Raw genomic sequence first — 23,209 nt, forward strand, 5'->3', positions numbered from 1 at the left:
TTTTTGGCAGATCTAAGTCAAGCAGGCAGCTGCATGTTGAACCGGCTGTAGTTTGTTCAGCAGTCCTGCATGGAGTCTCACGCGAAGCAGTGAAAAGGGTATGCAATATAATCCATATTTTTTGTAGTCCTTGAACAGCTCCTCATGTCATTCTTAAAGTTATCCGATGTGAGTGAAGGTCGTGGGAGAGGGCGAGAAGTAACTGCAGCTTTTTCAACCAAAAATTGAGCATTGCAAACTTAAAACTGTGCGAGGCTTGAATCTCAAAACCGTTTGCATTCCTAATGCCTTTTTTAGTGATTCGAGCAGTACAAAACTTGTGAGTGTAATCGCCCTTATTTAAGGTTTGATAAAAAGATCATTGTCAAATTTTATGTCCAGATTTTGCAGGTCATATGGAGGCTTCACAAGATCTTTAGGTGACAAGGCTCCTACGTCAAAGGAGGCGTAATCCCCCAAAACTAGAAATTTCATATATATTTAGATTTGCCTTACCAATATTTTACTGTGTCCGGTTTTGCTACCCTTTTTGGCAGGCACCTACATTTCCTATATTTCTTATGTGTGCAGTACCTTAATCTGAGCGAACTATTGGTACCAAAGACTAAACATAAACAAACAAATTCAACTAAAGCCTTTTCTTGAAACAGTTTGTAAATGTGAGCTGATTTTTATTGTCCCTTGCAGAGAAGCGTGGAGTTCTGGAGCAAGGGGGCAGAAAACTCTGACCTCTTTGAAGTTCTATATAGGTGAAATTCTGTCTGCCTGGTACTTAAGCTTTTCAGAAGATTTTGCGGTACCTTTGATGAAAACTTAATGCAGATCTCTCTGCATGCTTCTTCAATATTTGGCAGGTGCCCAAAAAATCTGTACATAATATGGTGACTGGAATGTTGGCCTGGGGCTAGAGAACGGGCTGGGACATAATGCCCCCTCCTTATGAAGGCTCTACTTATAGTTGACCTCGTCATCACTGGTGGCCGTTGTACACTAGACGCAACAGAAGCAATTGATGGGTGGAATGCTGAGCAATGCAAACATTCACCCCACAGTCACAAGGATCTGGGTTTAATCCATCATTCTTTTGCTCACCACGCCAACCCAGTTTGGACCCAGCCGTATGCAAATCAGTCTTGACCCTGTTCCTTTTGCCATTGTACACTAGACAGCATGGGGAAACATGCCATTTGCACATAGTTGACAAACGTTCCACAGGTTATGCATGCAGAAGATGCATTCTAATTTACTAGTAATTATTAACTGTTCATATTGTCAAATAGTAATGAAATCATATAATATATTGTGTTTCATACCCACAGTGTAATCCAGGGGGTTATTAATAAAATAAAAAGTTCAGGGGCCCTCTACCAGCACTTTTGACTCGCACATTGCTGAACGCTGGGGCCGAATAAAAAGGATACTGTTAGGAAAAGTCCCTGTCCCCAAAAACATGTGTGCTGGTACTCACCACCTGCAACCACTTGCTTAAATTAAGCACTAGTGTGGTTTTGTGACACTAAGAAAACATGAGTTACTAAGGGAAATTATTAGTCATTAGCATATTTCTTAAAACTAATCGGCTGAGGCAGGGATTCCACATGGTGGCTGCGACCTCTAAGGAAAAGTTGACCTTTTCTTGGAACCTTTGAACTCCTCGAAGACGTGAAGAAAGAGATCAAAGTATGCTTTTGATAATGCTTGAACTTCTCAAGGGGAAGCTGCAGACCTCGGTTGTGAAATGCTTGTTACACCATGGCTTCGAACTTGCATGTTCAGACAGTGGGAGGCGGCGCCTCGTTTGAGAGCTGGAGAGACATGACCGCGGGGTCTCAGATAAAGATGGAGCCTGGCAGTCGTGGTCAGGCGATGCGTCTGACTCGTCACAATAATCATATATAAACGTTTTGCAAGCTGGGAAAATCTACTTAGGAAACATTGAGTCAGCAATATAGGGTGCTAAAGACCTTTCTTTATTTTCGGAGCCTCTTGTGATTGCGTAATATTATCGGAATGAATTAGAAAAACTATTTTTTTAATAACCACTCACTTGGAACAAGCCCCCAATGCTGTGAGTCACCACAGAGTGGCATGATCAGGAAATTCTACGACAAATCTCAGGTTTGTGCATAGTCTGACACAGTGTTTTTGTACTTGGAAGAGTAGAGGTTCACAAATCAGGTTCTGGAGGAGAGAGCCTTATAAACTGTTGTTAACATCAGAGGAAATAAAATAAAAAATCCGGTGTCTCCCTTTATAGTATGCCCAGCGAAGATGAAAATAATATTTTACTAGTCGTATAGTTCTTTTAAATAATCAATACTTATTTTTTTTTAAAGTGCCATTTCTGGCCCCTCAAGAGAGCTTCAACCAGCATTAGTTCTGCCATGACCCAACTGGGGCAAGTCATCAGAGCACGTATAGTGTGGTTCCATTTCCTTTCTGTGTGACCCAGTAAAGATATGCGTCAGGCTGTGGGCGACATACAACTGACGGTACCAAAGAGCTTCCGAATTGAAGGCTAGATCTAGAAATGTAATATAATATACTTTTCATTTCATTTGATCTTTATTTCGGCACGTTTTGGCCATAAAAGATACATGCAAAAAACAATACATATTGCACAGTGAATACAAAGATGTATACATGATAACCAATTGGGGTAGCAGAAATACAATACATTTCATCTAATTAAAAAAAAAAGGCTCATAAAATATTAAATTAGATTATGGTTAAAATTTTTAAAAAGAAGCTTTTGTGTGGTTCCAAATGAGAATGGACCAATGAAGCAACTTAATATACTTTTCAATAGCTCAATATCACTTTTTCCAAAAATCAACACAACGGCGAATTTGTCAGCTTAACAAAATGAGGAATAAAACTATATCTCCCTTACAATTTTTAGGTGACAAAAGCAGACATTGCCCAAAACATCCACCTCAGGGAGGAATGTGAAGCTGTTGCAACTCCTGAAACCCACATATGTTGCTGGGATCATGGGGGTGCTGGCAATCCCCTTTACTCATGTTGGAAAATCACTTGACCACAGCTCATCTCTGCCACAAAAAACAGTGACCTCAGTTTTGTTTGTATTGCACTTCTTCCGGCAGATGTGCAATGGGATGTGCTGTTAGCCCTAAAAGAGCGCCTGTGCTTTGGCACCAATGACCGCATAGCTCTGGCAAACCACCCGGAGAGACGGTCTGCCAATAATAGAGCTCGGGTGATGACGTCGCCCAGACAGTAGGAGTTGGAATCAATGTCCAAGAAACAGTGATATTATTAGAACGATTATAAGAAACAGTAATAGCTCAGAGGCAGCAAAGATTTGTCTTGCTTCATATGGGAGCATGACTTCACGAGAGTAGCAACACTACCTCTGCCTTAGACTGTGCAATTAAGAAAGCTCAGCTTCTACCCTTGGAGATCTAATTGTTCAGGTCCGGACAAGAGTCTCCTGGCAACAAAGTCAGGCTAACAGATTGCCATCAACAAGACATTTCAAAACAGTGCTTCACCGCAGAATTGCTATTCACTGTGCTAACCTCGAGTAAGACATTAAAATGAAATTAAGAGATCAACCTAATAAAAACACTTATTGTCTGATACCTTCAATGCAGCAACCAATAACCAAGAGTTTTTCGACTCTGTGGCATGCTTTTTTTAAGAGAAGGGTATGAACATATTTAACCAGTTACTAACAATAAGTTAACTATTCTAACTAAAACACAATGTTCTAATTCAGATCCAGAGAACATAAAATGTAAAAACTAAGATCCACCCTCAGTAGAGCAAGTAAAGAAATTGTCGCCATTGTTAAATCAGCCTCCGTTCATGATCCGTGCCCACCCAAAATAATCCACAGGGCATCAGAACCACTAGCGCTCCTACTGGCTAATATTTTGGCAGTAATGTTCAAACAGGGAGTCTTTCCAGACTGCTGAAGTCCGCGTCAGTTATCCCTCTCTTAAAAAAAATAAGCTAGCCATAACACTAGAGAATTGAACAACTATGTGCACATTTCTAGGCTTCCTTAGCCGGAAAATCTGGTAGAGAAAGTACTCAATCAGCATCTAACGATATTTATTGACCACAACCACTTGCTGGATGATATCCAGTTCGGGTTTAGAAAACATCATAGTACCGAATCTGCATTGGTGGTAGCAACAGAAGAAATCCGATTCACCCTAGATTGAGAAGGGAATGCTACTTTTTACATTGGATCTTTCCGCAGCTTTTGATACAGTCAACCACTTGGTGTTGGCTGACCGTCTGCGGAATCTAGGAATTCGGGGCCGAACTCTTAATCTCCTACAATCATATTTGCCTAATCGACAACAAAGGGTCTCAGTAGGAGATTTTTCCTCTAAATCCTACATTCTGCCTTGTGGAGTTCCACAGGGATCATCTCTGAGCCCTACTATGTTAAATCTTTACGTCACATCACTTGCCAAACTTATTAAGTCCTTCTCACTGTCTGTGGCTTCCTATGCAGATGACACGCAGATTGTTGTGTCATTGCCTAAAAATGCTATTAACACTGGTGACTCTTTCAGGGAATGCATGGTGGAAGGTAATAAATGGAAGGAGAATAAAAGCCTAAAACTAAACTCATCCAAAACGGAGGTTATCCTATTTGGAAATAACCCCTCATTCTGGGCACACACCTGGTGGCCTTCTGATTTGGGTGCACTTCCTTTTCCGGTATCAAAGTGAAAAACGTAGGGATAGAGATTGATAATGAATTGAAGCTGAAAGATCAAATTACTAAGGTTACCTTGGCCTCTTTTAGCTGTCTGAGACTGATTAAAATAATTGAAAAATACCAGCCTTTCGAACTCCTCAAAACTGTGGTCATTTCAATAGTGCTGACCAGACTTGACTATTGTAATAGCCTTTACCTCAATATTTCAGTCAGGCTGTTAAAAAAACTTTAAACCCTGCTGAATACATCCGCATGCTTTGTTCTAAAAAGTGCCTAGATTTGAATCTGAAAAGGGAACCATTAGCACATTTCATTGGCTTTTGGTGAAACTGTGTTTCATCTTCAAATCCCTATGCAAAGCATACTGGACCCTTTATGGGTCTGGAACTGCCTACTTCAGAAAACATCTCAGGTGGTACACTCTTAGCAGGACTCTCCTATCAAGTATGGCCAAGAATCTTGTAGTTTCTCCCTTTAGAAACACCACATGGGGTGGGAAAGGTTTTCTCAGATCCACAGCTCTGCTCTGGAATTCCTTGCCTTTGGTACTCAAAACATCCCCTTCTCTACAAGTTTTCAAGGAATTTTCATCAAAACCTGGCTTTTTGTTTAAAATTAGGAAGTGGTTAGTTTCACCCCTTCTCTTATTCTGCAGCGCCAAGACACCTCTGGGCAAAAGTTTCCGCTTAATAAATATGTTCATTAATTCATTCAACCTGGGATCTAAATATAAGTAGATGTGATAGCACTGGCCAACCCTGCTCAAAAACATGCATCTGCAGAGCATTAAAAACAGGAAATGTAAATGTGAGGGGAATGAGCCAGGGCATGGCTGAGGGCTTGCTGTGCTCGATCAGGGAGCCAGGCATGTAAACAAATTGGCGTCCTTCTTGTGAGCCTCCTGGAGCTTACATCATGAATTACAAAGCCACCAGTCCTGTGAGTAAGGGTAGACCACCGTGAGTGTAGTGTACACGTGGACTTGAAGAGCTGAATCTAGCAGGGTCACCCAAAACTACATTTACAAGTCTATAAGCAACAGCTGTTAAAGACTGTTGGTTTACAGAAGAGGTGAGGATTTTGGTGGTGTTTGCAGATGTGCATGACAAGATCTTGTATGAGCACGAGTGCAGTGCACCAACTATGCCTTGCAGAAAGGCAACTAAAAATGACCTTCCTTGAAAAGGTCTTAGTAGCTCTGGAAAGGGTACTGTGTACACGAGTCAACTCTCAGGGAATACTGCATGACTGGTAAGGGAACAAGATTCGTTAAAAGAAAGAGCCCACACGATGTGGGAAGATGACAGGACTAGTATTTTACTCTTTAGTCCTTCATATATGTCATAGGCTGCTGTTGACATCTCCAGATTGGGATATTGGCTCAGAGAATAAGGCTGTCCTCAAATGTATGTTTTTTAAAATTAAAGTTAACCATTGTATGACTTCCTTCATACTGGAAGCCCTGCTGTTTTTAAAGATAATGTTTCGAATAGCAGTGTGTTTGTGGGGCTTTCAAATGGTGTGCATCAAAAAGGTGAAATGTTGTGGAGGAGAGTTCAAAGCGGTCCCTGATGTTAAACAATCGATGTGTAGAACATACCAGGAGTACTAAAGAATAGTCCGCGCATTAGTGTTGTGTACAGGTGTGCCATTGTACTTCCTAGGCTTGCCCACTATTGCCATTTCTCCTTGGCTCCAGTATAGTGCCTTAGAGGCCTGAATGCCTTCAGGGAACCCAGAAACTGTCCAAAACTATTGGCAGGTCTGAATGTTTTTGAAACGCACAGCGGTCAGCACAGTGAAGGAATTTTTGTTGAGCTGACAAATATTGAAGGTGAATCTTCATTAAAAATTGGATGTATGATTGTGTCTTCTTGATCAATACAGTTGAAAACATTATTTCACCACATTAAAGGTGGTTTCATCACCAGCCATTGATTTTGCCGTGTGCTAATATATTTGTATCTTTTCTCATAGTCTACTGTTCTAAGCCATGCAGATTCACAGTGGTAGAAAACAACTAACATGCTTGTTTGTTTTTAGTATTTGTTCAGTGTGTTGCTGCATAGTTCTATTCTGTTAGCAAAAACTGGAAACCAATGTATGTATTTGTGTTCTTATAGCACGCCCAGGGTGCCAAATGACCTGCTTGACATGCAACCCGAGTATCAGCCCCCTGTTCATGCTTTACCAGCTCCAGCACAGGTATCAGGTACCTGGGCAGGTAAGCAAAATAGTTGCCACTTTTCTTGCTGTATATTTCACCACTTTGTTTGTCCTTTCCTTGTAGTGGTTTGTGGGATTCTGTTCTGATGTAAAACACCTGGAAACAATTATATTTGACAGGCTACTTCTATTGTTCAAATATAACTAGACTCAAAGCAGTGCTTTTAGTATCCCCTTCAAAGATCATGAATACAGTGATGCTCAAAGTTTACATCATAAGCCAAAGTACAGATATTTGGAGCCAGATGTATGAATTAGTGGTCGCAGAAAGCTTGATGCAATTTGTGACCAATGTATTTGCCAAACGATGAGAAATTTTACGAACCGTTCTTAAAATTCCGAATATTAATGAGGTAAGTTGCAAATTGTGACTCATTCCAATTGGTGGGCATCACAGGGTTAGGGTCAGTATACCACCATTTCTGAGATTGCCTTTAAATAAATAAATACATTTTTTAGTGCAGGCAGTTTTCCTTAAATGAAATGGGGTTGCATTAAAGAAAAAGAAAAAAGCTGGTAGTGTTCCTGTCTACTCTCTCACAAATTGTTTTTACACGATCACTTCCTTTTTGCAAATGGGTTGCAACACCAACTTGGGATACTGTAAGTTTTCAATGTTTTGCAACCAATTTATGCTCACCAAACATTGATATATATCTCATATCCATTCTGTATTTCAAAGGGCTACCTACTATAGGCCCCTTCCAAATAGCAAATTGGTCTGGAGTTGATATCCCAATTTAGAAATCAGTTAAAGGTCACTGACACCTATAATGTGACTGTTACAAAGAACAAGCATTTACAATGCAATAGGTCTCACCTTCGAAAAAGTTAAAACTATTAGCATTGTAAATAACAAACTTTTTATTTATGAGTTGGTTTTGAAAACAGATAAATAAATGGCATTGTCATTTACATTGCCTATAGCTTAATCTCTCGCAAATGCGAGACCTATTGCATTTGCGCACACACACACACAGACACACACACACAGAGACACACACACACAGAGACACACACACATACACACAGAGACACACACACACACAGAGACACACACACACACAGAGACACACACACACACAGCCACACACACAGAGCCACACACACACAGATCCACACACACACAGATCCACACACAGAGCAACACACACACACATACACACAGAGCCACACACACACACACACACAGCCACACACACAGCCACGCTCACACAGAGCCACACACACACAGAGCCACACACACACAGAGCCACACACACACAGAGCCACACACACACAGAGCCACACACACACAGAGCCACACACACACAGAGCCACACACACAGAGCCACACACACACACACACACGCAGAGCCACACACACACAGCCACACACACACACAGCCACACACACAGCCACACACACACACACAGACACACACACACAGTCTGATTATTTCAATGGGAGCAAAGCGGGACTACAACACCCAGAAAGCTTTAGTGCTGGATATGAAAGGTAGTATGTAAAGACTCATGAACCTGGTTTACAAAAATGGACTACCAGAGGGAAAAAGAACTGAAAATGGTCAGTACTCTTAACCGCGCTCCCCTTCTACGCCCATTCACCACTGTTCCTAACTGCACACTTACCTGACTCTCTTTCCGGCATGTTGGCGACAATATTAAGTAGCCAACAGCCAAAAGCCAAGAATAAACACTTCGATCTCCCAGGTTCTGTTTTCGCCAACAATACACTGCGCGTGACGTCATACAAAAGCAATCAAACTCAGAGTTCACCTGTGTGGCTTAGACATTGAAGAAGTCAGTTGTTTGCACACAGTGGCCATTTTGTTATGGGGTGAACTCGTTGAAATAGCAAAATACCCCGTGGACATAATTTTTAATTCAGGGGCGCGAATACACTCTAGTTTTAGCACAAAGCGAATCGGTCAGTAGTTAAGAAGAAGTAAACTTTACAAAGCCCCGTAGTGCAGTGTCGCAGTGAAACGGTACTGTGATACTGCAATCAAAATAGACAACGGACATGTTTCATATAGAAGTCGAGGATAGACGAGAGGCGAGCGAGCGGTAGTCCTGACATCATGGCGGCCGCCGCAACAGTAAGGACTCTGGGGTCAAAGCTGGGAAAGAGCCTGCGCGAGATTCGAATCCACCTTTGTCAGAAGTCTGCTGGGAGCCAGGGAACCAGGTGATTGTATTGATAGCGGACTGTAGTTGTGAAGACATCAGAGACTTTTCTCTTTGTCGGACGGCCCACTTGGACGTGCTCGTCCGACTTAATTCTGCTGTAAAAGGCTTCTAATCTTTATGTGGCCATGGCCCCATAAAGATTAGAAACCTTTTACAGCAGAAGTTGGACGAGCACGTCCAAGTGGGCCGTCCGACAAAGAGAAAAGTGTACGTCACGAACACCTATTTCCCAATTGCTGGCCACCGTTTAGCATGAACGGTGACGCCGGCCAATGGGAAAGAGGGGCTGGGCCTAAAGCCCGCTAGTGAAATCTCCCTGATAACACTAAATCTTGTTAGCGATACTGCACATGTGTGCAGTCTTACGCTAGGCTTCGACCTAAAAACAACTTTTGTTGTGGTAGCAGACTCCAAATTGGATTGTTTACTACTGTAAAATGGGTTTCTACACCTGGTTATTTATGTTTGAAGAGTATGCTTGAATAAAGATGCTTTGATATCAAAATCACGTACATTTATATCGCCCATGGCTTAGCATTCGAAAAGAAGTTAAACTTAAAGCTTTAGGATTTTCAAACATTTAGATGTTCTATAAATTTGTATGTATTTCTGAGGTAGTCCAGCATCTGTCGCTCTCCTATTCTCAACTTGCTGGGTGTCTGAGCTTACTTTTTAAGAAGTTAAAGGTTATATCAGAGCCCAGATAGTTTAGCAGATGCATGCCCTACGAGGCAGCCATACTCTTCCGCTGCACAGTCTCTATAGTTCCCAGTTTGCGGTTGGATGAGGAGCTGCTTCATGCTAACAAGCATTGGCTATTTTCACTGGCATTGGGATATTGTATCTTTTTCTTAAGTGTTTGCTTAGTCCCTCTATACCCTATGCTTTTATTTTTTTATCTCTGTATTTAGTATTCTTTCTAAAGCTTCTGATTTTATTTTCTGCCCTAGACAGTGTGCAGTACTGCTGCTTCATAATGGCTTTGTCACCTACATAAGGAACGGCCATATGGCAGGGTCCTCCTCTCTTTATGCCAAGAATACTACACTGTGTGTGAGAAATGATCTTTTAATACTGTGACCCAGAATTGTAGTGCAAAGGAACTCAAAGCAACTCAAGACCTTATGTTAAATGTGACCTAATGGGGTTTGCCAATGTCGTGACTATGGTAGCTGCCTTTGTTTGCCACCAACGCATGTACATCTATCAATACTTTGCTATATGCTTGATCCAGGCACGAAGATACACTTTCCAGCTTGAAATAAACAAGTCAGACGGACTAGAATTAATGAAAGGTAACTGTGAGCTGTAATAAAAAAACCAGTATCAAATATTGGTACCCTGACTCATACTTTGCGAAATCAATTGGGCATGTATGCCGAGTTTGCTTGTGAAATATTTTTTTGATTTTTCTGTGTGAAATAGAAGCAAAGTATTTTTGTTGCCAAACAAATGATACACATGGGGAACCTTCACAAGTTGCCGCAGAAGAACGAAGTGCTGAATTTTTGCTTCTGGGAGCTATCATATGTCAGGGTGGAAATATTACTCTAGGATACAGAGTAGAACATATACCTTTTCTGATTATTTTAAGGTCTGTTTGAGTTTTTGATGGCATTTAATGCCTCAATTCTCGGTAAATTTACTCACATTTGTACATGATTATAGATGATTAAGTATTTGTTGCCCAAAACATCAGATACTCCGATTCTTTTGGGTGACCAAAATTAAGTGAATATTTCCAGTTCCATAAAATAAAAAGATCAATGCACATTTTCATGAAATTTACTCAACTTCACATTTGTACATAATTATAGATGAATAAGTATTTGTTGGCCAAAACATCACTTACTGATCAGATTCTTTTGGGTGACCAAAATTGGTTAAGTGAATATTTTCAGTTCCACAAAATAAAAATACAAAATCAATGCAGATTGTCCTTAGTTAAATTGCTAGTGTTCTACATGCACCATTTGTGGTTTTTCAACCCTGAGAGCCTATTCTAGTGCTACTCATTAAGGTGTATGTCTGTAAAGTCACATGTGGATCTGTACATATTTGCACAGTTCTAGTTCTGTGCTGATGCCACCTATTCAACCAGCTTGTAAGTGGGCCCTAGGGGTGCTTTTTGATGGTGTCAGAGGATATTGGCGAGTTAACCAGATGAAGATGCCACTGGAAGGGCCAGTCCAGATTATTAAGTCACCTTTCAAGTAGATACTTGGTTATAAAATACATTATGGCCCCAAAACGTTCTGGGATTACCGACCAACTCTAACTATTTCTGTTGGATTTGTTGTGTCCAGCTTCTAACTTCTTCGCTTGTGTCATATCGTACCATCCTTCAACAAAGATCAGCATAGAGATTTTCTTGGGGCAAAGTTAGATTATGCTGTGTGCTTGAGTTGGGATTGCTGGCATAGAAGACTTTGTTAGTTTTGGAGGCCCAAACTGTGACTGCATGTCTTGTTCTGGCACACTGGAAATTTGGCTTCCTATCCCTGACCCTATGTGGGCTACTATTGTTACCAGGCGAAAGATGTATTTAAGGCAATTGATATGGCTTCAACATGTTTACAAGTGGCGACTCAATTTTATTTGAAATGGATAAAACAAACGGATCCCTCTCCCTTCACTGCTTCACATGAGCCAAAAGGAACTAATAAATACCTCTACATCAGAGTTAAGTGGAGGGGAGGATGCAGATTTTTAGTTCAGGCCCTGTTATTCACGAAAAATCTTTTCATTTATCTGAGAATGATCGATGAAAAATGTTTTAATTGTGTGACTGGATAGCAGATTGGGTACTTCCTTGATGAAGTTGTAGGTCTTTGACCGTTTTGTACTGTGGGGTTCCCTGTGGGGTTCCCTACATTGTGTCAGCATTATCCCTTTCATAGGGAACCAAGAGGCAGTTCAATTTGTTGTAAAGCCATGTTCTTTATCATGTTCTTTTTGAGATGTGGCATACACTGGTAGGGATGTTAAATGCATTTTACAGCCATATCAAATATTTCAGGCTGGTGGGGTTCAATTCCGGAAAACCTGAAGGTCTTAATTGTTATGCGCTGTCTACATTTTTCATTTATTGACTGTAGGTTGAGTTATGTTGGTTTTAAGTCATTGTGTTTTATTTTGATTCTGTGAGCACTCTTATTGCCTATTATTCTTTTCCTTTTTTATCATACTTTCATGTACATTGTTGAACAATACCTTTTATTTGAGCAGAAGTTCAATTAACAATATATCTCTTGTTTTCATTTTGTTCTTTTTTTTGTTTAATTAGATCAACTGATTCAATCATTTTCTCCCCAACATTTTTGTGTTTTCCTTTTCGAAAACTTTGCAGGGAGATTGTTTTAGTCACCGCCTGACTTACATTTGCAGAATATCCACTATGTTTGAGGTATGTATGGCTGTAGGTACACATGCTGTACATACTCCTGCCATCTAGCATTGGGCTGGGATGTGTGCAAGTTGTGTTTCTTCAACAACATCTTCTCGTGCCCCAAGTAACAGTAACTCCACCTATTGCTGGTAATATGCGTGGGCATTAGCTCCATTGTCAGGTTGTTTTCCTACCACCATCAGCGTTTTACATGTGTTACTGAGCTCTGGATCGACACCTTACTGTAAAGACAAATTGAAAAACAGATCTCGCCTGAGATGGAATGGACGACGATCCGCTATTGTCTTCGATGTGGTGCCAAATACCCCAAATTCAATCTATACCAGGTTTGCTACCTCTTCCTCTCCCAGGAGCACAAAGCCTGCCTCTCCTTCAGGTTGAAGAAAATCCTTTGCTACAGTCGAGCTCAAAATGTCATGGAGGAGTAGCGACGATGCTCCGGACATCTTTTGTGCCTAGGGCCTCGAAGGTGAGCCCCAGCCAGACCCTTAGGCCGCAGAGGAAGAGGCTTTCTCACCAGAACCCAGCTCGGGTTCTGACCTGGAAAGAGCAAACTTGCTTCCTTCCTAGTACTGACCCGCTTACCCGACGCCTACACTAGCTTCCAAGGGGTCAGGCATCAAGCTTCAAAGCCCGCTAACACGCTTCCGGTCCGCCACTGCCTCTCGGCCATAGTCAGCATTAATGCACACTTGTAACACCATGCCCAGCCTCGGCTCGGCATTAAAGAATATTTGAAGCTGAGCCACTCAGCGCCTACCACCCTATCTGCACCGACAGTTTCTTGAAACCACCCTTCGGAGCCGAGGCTGATGAAGTTCTCGCTGGCACCAAAGCACTCTCATTGAGACCGGCCTCCTCCACCTGCTCTGTCGAACCTGTTCTTCAGAGGCTTCATGAAGATCTTGACACCGGTCAGCTTTGCAAACTGATCCACCCACACACTGGACGCATCCTTACCCAGGTACTGGCACTGACCAAAGATGGCTCCAAATGCAAGCTCAGTTTCAAGGAAACCATCAACCTGCTGCCACTGAAAAAGAGCAATAGGAGACTCAACAAGGGCAACAGCTCTCCACCATTGCTACGTCCACCTCCCACTCTCTTCCTCCTTCTCCTTCTCCTCTTCCTTCTTCCTCATCTCGCCCCACCCCTTCTACCCGCTGATCCCCCTCCCCTCTCCCCTCAGGGGTCACCACACTCCGGTTTTAGGGGGCATAGTCCAGGGCACCCCTATGACTTGCATCTAAGGGATGTACCCATGGATGATAATGATGTAATCTTTTTGGGGATACAGACCTCGACTTTTAGGCAACCTGTTCCTCCCGGCCAGATGACACTACCAGGTCCTCATCAGGGCAGTCTCTTTCCGCAAGGTGGAAATTCATAAAGATGCCATTTAGGAGGATTTCCTGATGGAAACCCGTTGTCCTCTTGGCTTTCTTTGGAATACCCCCAATTGCTGAGAGTGATGCTCAAACTGTCCACTAATATGTTTAAAGAACCCGTTAAAGCCCGGGTGGTGACTGTTAAGTTGGACAAAAAATATGAGACCTCACCTTCAGATTCAGTCTACATCAAAGGCAAACTTCCCCCGCGATTCCTTGGTAGTACACACTGCCTGCAAGCGAGCCAATGCACAGGCACTGGTGACGCACCGTCGCTGGATCACGAAAGTCCAAAAGATTGATACTGCTGGCAAACAAGTCGCTGTTCAATATGCCGCACGCTGACCCACCCCAACTCAGTCGGATTACTCTCCAGGTATGACAGGGCACACTGGGCTGAAATGGAGGGGCTCCTCCAATGCCTCCTGGATGAGTACCACAAACGATATCAAGAGTTGGTCACTTTACATAAACTCCTCTTGAACACCCCCATACATTTGTGCCCTGGATGCTGTTGACACTGCGGTGTGTGGAATTAATTCTAGGGTCCTCATCCGTAGGCATGCCTGGCTTCCTGTCTCTGACTTCAAGGCAGATGTTCAACATCAACTCCTCAACCTGCCCTTTGATGAAGAATGCCTTTCCAGGCCGTGGGTTGATCAGAAGCTGAAGACGTTCAATAAGGACATGGAGACCTCCAAGGCCTTGGGCACCCTCCAAACACGCTCCCCTCTGGGATCCTTACAGCTGTACGCCTACGGAGGTGACTCAAAGGCCACCTCCCCAGAAGCTCCACCTCCTTTCAACGCCAGTAGCCATAACAGCCCTCCACTAGGGGTTACTTCTGTGGTACCTACAGAGGCAACAGCTCCAAAGCAGGAGTAAGAGTGGCTCCACCAGAGGAGCTGCTCACATCAAGCAGTGACTTACCTCTCCTCCCCCCCCATCACACCATACCTGTCGGGTCGACTCCAAAGGTTCTGCACAACATGGCAGCAGATCACCTCAGATCAATGGGTGGTAGACATCATACACCTTGGTTACTGTTTAGTGCTGACCTCCATGTCTCCCAACACCCTTCTTGCCCCGCAGACACATCCACTCCCAACAAAACCAAGGCTTCCTATGGAAAGAGGTAGACACTCTACTCCTCTAGGGCACCATAAAGCCAGTGCCCTCACATCTCCAAGGCAAAGGGTGTACTCCCTCTATCATTCCCTAGAAGTACCCGTCCTTCAGGCCTATCCGGGACCTCAGGCCCCTCAAGAAGTACACCCACTAAGAAAATTTCCACAAGGTCATCCCACAGGATGTCATACCACTACACCAACAAGGCAACTTCATGCTTGCCCTCAACCGCAAAGACGCCTCCTTCCACATTCCAATTCACCCAGCTCACTGTTGCTACCTTCCGTTTGTGGCTTTGACAAATATTATCAGTTCAAGGTGCTGCAATAAGGTGTCACCACTGCCCCCACATTGTTTACAAAGTGCTTAGCTGTGGTAGCAATGCACCTGTGGTGCAGCGGCACCCACATGTTCCCTTACTGGGATGTTTACCTGGACTTTTTCCGTTTGTGGTTCGGAGGCTTCGGCAGGTGTTCCTGACCCTTATCATGGTGGCTCCCACATGGGCCAAGCAGTCCTGGCCAGGCAGCCCTGGTTCACTATCCTTCTCAAACAATCGCTGGTTCCACATAAGAGGCTCCCCTACAGGCCAGACCTTTTTACAAGGAGCCATGGAGAAATCAAGGAACCCCGAATACGCTCAACATTGCGAATTCGCTCCTGAGGTATTAGAGTTTGTCTATCTAAGTCTTCCTCGGAATGCATGAAGATTTTTAAGGAAGCACAAAGGTACACCCTGCGCCTGCTATGCGGAAAAGTGGAAACAATTTGTCCACTACTGCTTATTACGACACATTGACCCTTCAGCAGCAAGTGTCCAGGACATTGTCTGCTACCTTCTACACTTACAGACCTGTGGACTAGCCTGCACTTCATTTAGCTCCACTTAGCTGCAGTGACTGTTAATTTTCAAACTGGGGAACACAGACCCCTCTTCAGGGTCCCTGTTATCAAAGCTTTTTTGGAAGGTCTAAAAAGAGCCATTCCTCCAACGGTCCTTCCGGCCCTTGCATGGAATCTAAACATTGTTCTCACTAGGGCTCATGGTTACTTGCTTCGAGCCCCTCCATTCTTGCCCCCTTTAGTTCCTCTCCTGGAAGGTGGCCTTTCTTGTCCCCATCATTCCTTTCAGGTGTGTCAGTGAGCTCCAAGCCTTAACATTGGACCAAACTTTCTTTCAAGTCCACTGAGATACGGTTATCCTCCGCACTTTGCCTATGCCCCCTAGAGCCCACACTACCTGTAAAAAAAAATAAAGAGAGGGGGCTCAATGGCCTTCTTAGGAAATATGGAAATATTCCTATAGCTGATATCAGAAAAACAGCTACTTGGTCCACACCACATACTTAAACTTAACATTGTGTAGATGTGTTGACACGCCAACAAGCTAATGTTGGCCAGGCTGTGCTCCGTATACTTTTTCAGTCCTCTGTAATATCCTCAGCCTATTCACTGCTTAGGGGAGGACTGTTTTATAGTCTACGCGCAGCATGTGTATCCTACAGCCACACATGCCTCGAATGGGCAATGTTACTTACTACGTAAGCATCTGTTTGTGGCATGCAGTGCTTTAGATTCACATTCGCTCTCCCTTATCCCCGGAAGTCTTCTGTTGTTTCAGATGTCCATTTTTAGGTCGCGCCTGAGTCAGCGCGCCTGTGCGCTCTGCGAGACTTGTAGTGGAGTATGGAAGAGAAGCCCTGCCCACTCTCCGCCCATATTTTTCGAAGACCTGTGTCATTGTCCTTCGTAAACGCTGGCTTGCGAGTGGTTATTAGGGTTGTTCGTCCCTCCTTGGTACTGCCGTGTCTGCATTTGCACCTCCCATGGCGACTGGCCCTTTTATTTCGGATGCAACACTGTATATCTTATTTACTCTGTAAGCACTCTTTTTTTAATGGGGTTCTCCTACTGCAGGCACGACGTGCTCTCCTCGCCATGCCCACTTTCACTTTCAAGCAGCCCTGGACAATGGCGTCCGCTTCTTTGAAGTGAAATAGGTCTCACATTTACAAGAGTTTGAGCTATTGTCATTGTAATTGACAATAGCTTAAACTCTCATAAATGCAAGGTCTATTGCATTGCAAATGCTTGTTCTTTACTTTTCTCTGTATGGTCATCTCTCTTAAGTATTATTGCGCTCCATTTCCATCGTCAACTGTCGTGCGGAAAACAATCTACCAATGGAGTTGATGCCCAGGTGCATTACCAACAATAGGTTGAGTCATTGAATCTCCTGACTCAAGAAGACTTCTTTGAACAAAAACAATGTGAACACACCTGGGCCCAACAATAGATGGCAGGAGGATGCACAGCACGTGACTCTACAGCACTACATGCCACAAACAGATGCTTACAGGGTAAGTAACATTTTCCTTATATCTCCTCTATTTCCCAAAAAGATGGTTACTGAGAAAGTAAGTGTAAAACAAAATCATAAATATTGATTCTCTGAGAGGCTGTATGTTGTAATGGATTTGGTACTGAGAGTGTGATGGTGTCGAAGCCAATCCCTTCCTCTACCCTAGAGGTCGGCTCACCTCCTTGTTGGAGATTAAGGATGATAAAGAAAACCCAGGCTAAGGGTTAAAGGAGGTGAGAAAGAGTACTCCTGGTAGTTGGAAGATTTGTGGTGGATGTCTAGGCACAGTGCATTGAGTCACTGACTTGGGCTAACTTGGTACAAGCATATGGTAGGCTAAAACTAGCACCTGCTGTCCCACAAAACCAAAACAGGCACGGAAGATGAAAATGAATGGGAGGCGACTGGATTGGAAATACACACTGGTCAAAAGGGTAAGGAAGTAACAGGAGAGGGAATAAGGGAACCAAACATGGGTGAAAAGAACAAAAGTCCAGCTGGGTGTGAACTAATAAGAGTAGCAAGAATTCACAACAACTGCTGTTCCCAGACAGGTGAGCTCAGTGTGAGTCAGGTCAAAATACACTTAACTGCCACTACTGACCTGGAAGCCCATCGGCATGTACCAGTCCTCTAGTGACTAGGGTTGCCACTCTGGTTCTGTAAAACTAGTTTTACTTATTGAACAGTACCATTTCCTTTGTCCTCTGTGCCATCTCTTCTATGTTTGCCTGCTCTTATTTCTTGTTGCGTTCCATGATCTGCCATACTTTTGGGTACTGTTAAAAAACATTTGCTGCACAGGTTTTAGGCTCTTTCCATGCAAGCCGTTTCTTTAACCAAAAACTTGGAAATATGCTAATTTCATTCAGTGCCAGCATTTACTCCATCTAACAGATTAGTGCATTTTGAAATGTTTCCTACAATGTCATCTATAGTCACTAGTGCCAGGGCAAAACCTGGTAGAACTATTCATCCATGCTCCTGCATGGTCCTAGAGAGAAAGTGCTTAAGGTTGTTGCCAGCGAGAGGTAGTCAATGTATTGCAAGTACATAAGCAAAGAGTGATGGATCCCATGCGACCGAGCCAGTTTCTTTGTGGAAGACCGCATGGAGCATAGCTACCACATGCAGTGTGTCCACTGCAGCAGTAGCAGCACAATTCTCAGAACCCAGCTACTTCCTCAGTTACTCTTTGACTTTAACTATGCCTTAGCATGTACACTGCTTGAGTGCCTTTGGCAAGGACCATCCCATATAGATACCACATAAATAGCCATGGCTTTACAATGACATCAAATGTGCCTTTGTAGGCATATGCTAACTGGACATATCCTATGTGTGAAAATATGTATGTACTAATGAATGTTTACTTTGCTAGCCACAATCATTAGATAATCTAGGCTGATGTCGACGAGTTATGTGAAACTTAGTTACAACATAGTGACAACCCTCTAAGCGCCCAAAGTGTTGTCTTTAAAAGGTGTGGAACCTTGAGTTTAGTCATCTAATGGATGAAGAACCATGGATCAAGCATTTGGGAAGCATATGTATGTGCAACATATAGAATCTTCACAAAGTTATGGTATTGCAGATAAACAGAAGGTTGAGCTGTCAAAGTAAGCAATGCATCTTAGGCTAAGCTGTGACTGAGCTCCTAAGCCCAGGTAATCTGATTCCCAAAATTAACCTGGTTTCCATAAGTAATCTGGGACAATTTGTAGTCTCCTTCTGTTCAGGAAAAAAGTAGAACATGGTTACTGTCTTACTTGTTCTCTGGGTCCTGTGCTGGAAGTCTCCTTTATAGTACTGCAGCTTGTCTGTGCCAGACTATTCCCTTGGGGGTGAGCTGGCACCATATAAATACTATTAACATAACATATTCCATGACTTACCCTTGGTAGCTTGTACTGCTTGGAGCAAGTCAGTGAGGTCATGTGAAAAACTCCCAAAAACTAGTTAAGACCTAAGACCTTAAAGGCTCAAACTAAGTTAGTTTACAAAATATAAACGTAATAAAACACGTCAAGTCACACATTATGAAACCACGGATAAAAATAAACTGAAAGGATGGTAGAAATGTATCAAAAATTTAAATGGCCCAAAGGTCGTCCAAATTAATCTTTGAGTTAAGGTTTTAGTACTGCTCTGGCTTTTATCCAGCAGGATGAACCATGCTTTCTCCCTCAATGAAGCAATGTTGAGTTCAAATTGGCTTAAAGGGGCAAAATATGGGGCTGGAGCTCTGGCTGGAAGTAATCAAATAGCCACTTTGAATGTGTTGGGATGCTTGCCAGGAAAGTGAATAACAAAGGCAACGTGTTTTGCTGAATCTCTGGTTCAGAGTGTCCCAAATGTGATGAGTCTCCGGAGAGACAGTATCAAACAGTGCATTAAACTATAAGATGTGTGTGGCTGAGACTGCATGAATCCTGGTTTCAGGCAGCTCAATGATTTGGAGTTCTAAGCACAGCGGTACAGAAGTCTGACTGGGTGCAGTTAAATCTGGTTGGTGTGGTTCAGTGTGGGTTATACACGATGCCAACTTTACACAGAGGGTCTGTGCAGCTCAAACATTTGTTTTCTTGAGGTTATAGTGTCCAAATTAAAATTCAAGTTGCATGCTTGGCATCAAAAATATTCAAGATCACTTGGTCATCTGTAGATTCACAATACATTCAATAACAGATCAGCAGATAATTAGTGTTTGACTTTGTACAAAACGCGTGAATTAATTAAATTATGCATACCAATTAGACAGATCAAAACTTACTACCGTATATACAGTGTGAGAGACATATTCAATAAACAAAAGTAAAATATTCATTACTGTAAAGCACCCAAATAATACCACATTTAAAAACTCAAATGGTTTTTCGACGAGTGCTAGAAATCAATCTCCCCCCTCAGGTGTAACAAAATGTCAGTCAGTACATAAGGGAGTTTCTCTTTTTCAACAAAAGCAAGTGTACCTGTGGCGTCACTCTCTCTGTCTTTTAATCAAACTCCTCTGCAATATAGTAGTCGGCTCAAAGCATGACTTGTTGCGTTTTGACCTCTTATGTGGGGTGGTCATTCATGTGTGGCCTTCATCAGGACATGGATCTTTATGCAAATATTTAATTCTTAATTTGACACGTTTGCATTAAAAAATTACGCTGTGTTTCACCAGTGTTAAAGTGGTGGTATGATTTGCAATGGGGCATGATTCACCATACAGGTTTTTAAAGAAGTTGCACCTTTGTGTTTTGAGGTTTTAATTCTAAGCTTTGACAGATGAGCCATTGTTCAAGTTCACTAACGACATACATAGATCCTTTTCGTTGTGTCCTACAGATCAGCAGATATTAGGCATGGTGCCTGGCACTATGTACCCTTCACTGTATATAAGCGGGCACCTTAGACATATTGAAACATGTATAAACTAATGTACCCAGTAAACACTCTGCTGGGCACAGCAGAGGTTAGAATTCAAGGTGTTCAGAGTAAAAAGACAGCAACAATATTTTGGGACTTTTAAACGTACAACAACCTTTGTTTCACCAGTCCCCGATATCTTTTTATCAACATTTAAAAATCTTAATCATTAAAACATTAATAGTGCTTTGAAAAGGTGGGCTATCGGGGCAAAAAGATTAATTAAGTATGAAGGATGCCCTAGGTACAGGTGGAGATGAGGAGGAGGATGAAAGCCAATCCAACTCGAATAGTTCAAGAGAAGGTGGGGCACCGGAATTATCGGTTAAGGCAAGAGCTAATAGTTGGTCCGGGGAATAAGCTAAATTGGCCTTTCCATAGATATCTATATTAACCAATGGAGGAGCAGCAAGGCTGGGAGCATTTGGACCCGACAGATGCAGACAGGCTTCCCTTCGTTGTAGTGGGAATGTGTGTCGTTCGCTTGACCGATTTAAATAGGCTGTGTAGCACACAATAACATTAAATCACAATTCTCCTAAAATGGTGGTCGATGAGCTAAAAGAAAGAACTCCGTTTAGAGATGTAGTAAGTTCTGTTCTTGAGACTCCAATTTCTCAGTTAAAAGTAGTGCAGCCCTAATTGCAGATTTAAAAGTAATGCAAATACAGTTCATAAAGTCACGCTGAATCTTTTGTTTAAAAAATGGTTCCTTAAAAATCTGCATTTGGGGAAAAAAGAAATAATTAGCATACTGATTGATTCAGCCATATCTCCGCGTTTCAGTAGAGTATAGTTTTCCATTTGATTTGAAAGATCATGTTGCTATGAATATTACGTATAAATCACATTTTATTGCATGTCTTTAGGTGCACCTGCACAAAAAGATATGCAGGCTCAACAATTTTCTTTCATCTGAACATTTATGAACCATTCGAAATAATAATGAGATATATCCAGTACATTATCTTCCTACTGATACTGCATAGGGTTTAGAACCAGTCTGCGTCTTTTCCATTCACAGATGCACTAATGAGATGAAATTATGCTGGATGTGACCACTGAATATCAATATTGAAAGGAAGACCATGGTAGTGTGTTCTTAAGAACTTTCACATTGAAAAACAAAATTGATAAAGGTTTATAGCCGAGAAATGAGGTTTAATTAGAAGTCACCCATAAAACCCATGTTGACATTGTCGACTAGGGATGTTTATTTGACCACTGATACTGGATAGCAGTAGACTAGCCATAACTCTGAATGATCTCCAAAACGTATCATCTGACCCTTCGATTCATTGAGTTTTAGTTTGAGTGGTTATCCACAGTAGAACTACACTGAGATTTGAGTTTTACTAAGTAATTGATGACAATGAATATAATTTGTGTGTAAAAACGTGTATAGAACAGGACATAATATTTCAAAAGCTATATTATAGCAGCTGGATGTAAAAGAAAAAAGATGACTAGAAAGTGGTGCATTGAAAACCCCCAGGACACAGCTCAGATCAAAGGGTCCAGCTGTACAATATTTGCAAGAAAACATCCGCTTGGGTTCTATTGGTCACAAAATAAATGATCGCGCTAAGTGCCCAATTTGCCAGACCAAGCTGGGTATAGCTTCTTCACTTGAGGGCAGATTAATTGGAATGAAGCAGCTTACCTGAGTTGCAGTTTCACTTAATTTTTGCTTTCTGATGGTAGTGTATCTGCAGCAAAGAAACCACTGTTAAATTAGAGACTGCTGAATTGGCACGGATTAAGAAGTGTGATATGCAATGTATAATACATTGACAACCTTTTCGAAATGGAATTATTTTCCCCTTGAGGTCTGCTTTGATGTCTTAGAAGTCAAAAACTACCAATTTAAATGCCATTCACATCAAGTGAACATTAGAATGCTATATATTTTAATGTGCTCAATGAGACCTTAAGTAGGGAGTGACCTAGAACACCAAATCATCCCTGGCTTAAAAACTGTCTTCTCTGCTGTCCACTCAAGATGGCATGGGTAGCATTGTCTTTACTCTTCTGCATGCTGTATTAACTCTATCTTTTATTTCCAACTAATCCTAATGTCTAATAATCTTTACTCTACAATCTTTACTTTTTCTCACTTGGGCTGGACAGATGCCTTTTCTTCTTCTGTTGATGCTGTTGATGATGCCATTCCCAGCCTAAATCCTTTTCTCAGAAACCGTAGTGATGCGGTTCACCTACCTGTTGTATCCTCAGATCCATCCACATATACCGCTAGGACACCCAATCATGAAATGTTTGTTGGTAACGTACCATTTTTGTAATTCTCTTTTGTGTTTGTTTTGTGTTCATCTTCAAAGGGAAATGGTGTTTTGTCATTGTTTCATCAATGTTTCATTACTGAT

General features: G+C 42.2%; 1 protein-coding gene across 12 annotated transcripts in view; it reads left to right on the forward strand.

Annotated features, from left to right (window-relative positions):
- The window catches only part of PICALM (phosphatidylinositol binding clathrin assembly protein), a 519,981-nt gene that overhangs the window by 394,911 nt on the left and 101,861 nt on the right, over positions 1-23,209 (forward strand). For 6 of the 12 annotated variants that reach the window (XM_078658447.1, XM_078658448.1, XM_078658449.1 and 3 more), the window contains exons 12-13: positions 6,826-6,926; positions 22,956-23,108. In XM_078658447.1, the coding sequence (XP_078514573.1) occupies positions 6,826-6,926; positions 22,956-23,108 (254 nt within the window). The remainder of the gene's footprint in view (positions 1-6,825; positions 6,927-22,955; positions 23,109-23,209) is intronic. The other 6 variants (XM_078658455.1, XM_078658454.1, XM_078658453.1 and 3 more) reach the window with 1 other exon arrangement.

Source organism: Lissotriton helveticus, chromosome 8, assembly GCF_964261635.1.
Source record: "Lissotriton helveticus chromosome 8, aLisHel1.1, whole genome shotgun sequence".
NCBI lineage: Eukaryota > Metazoa > Chordata > Amphibia > Caudata > Salamandridae > Lissotriton > Lissotriton helveticus.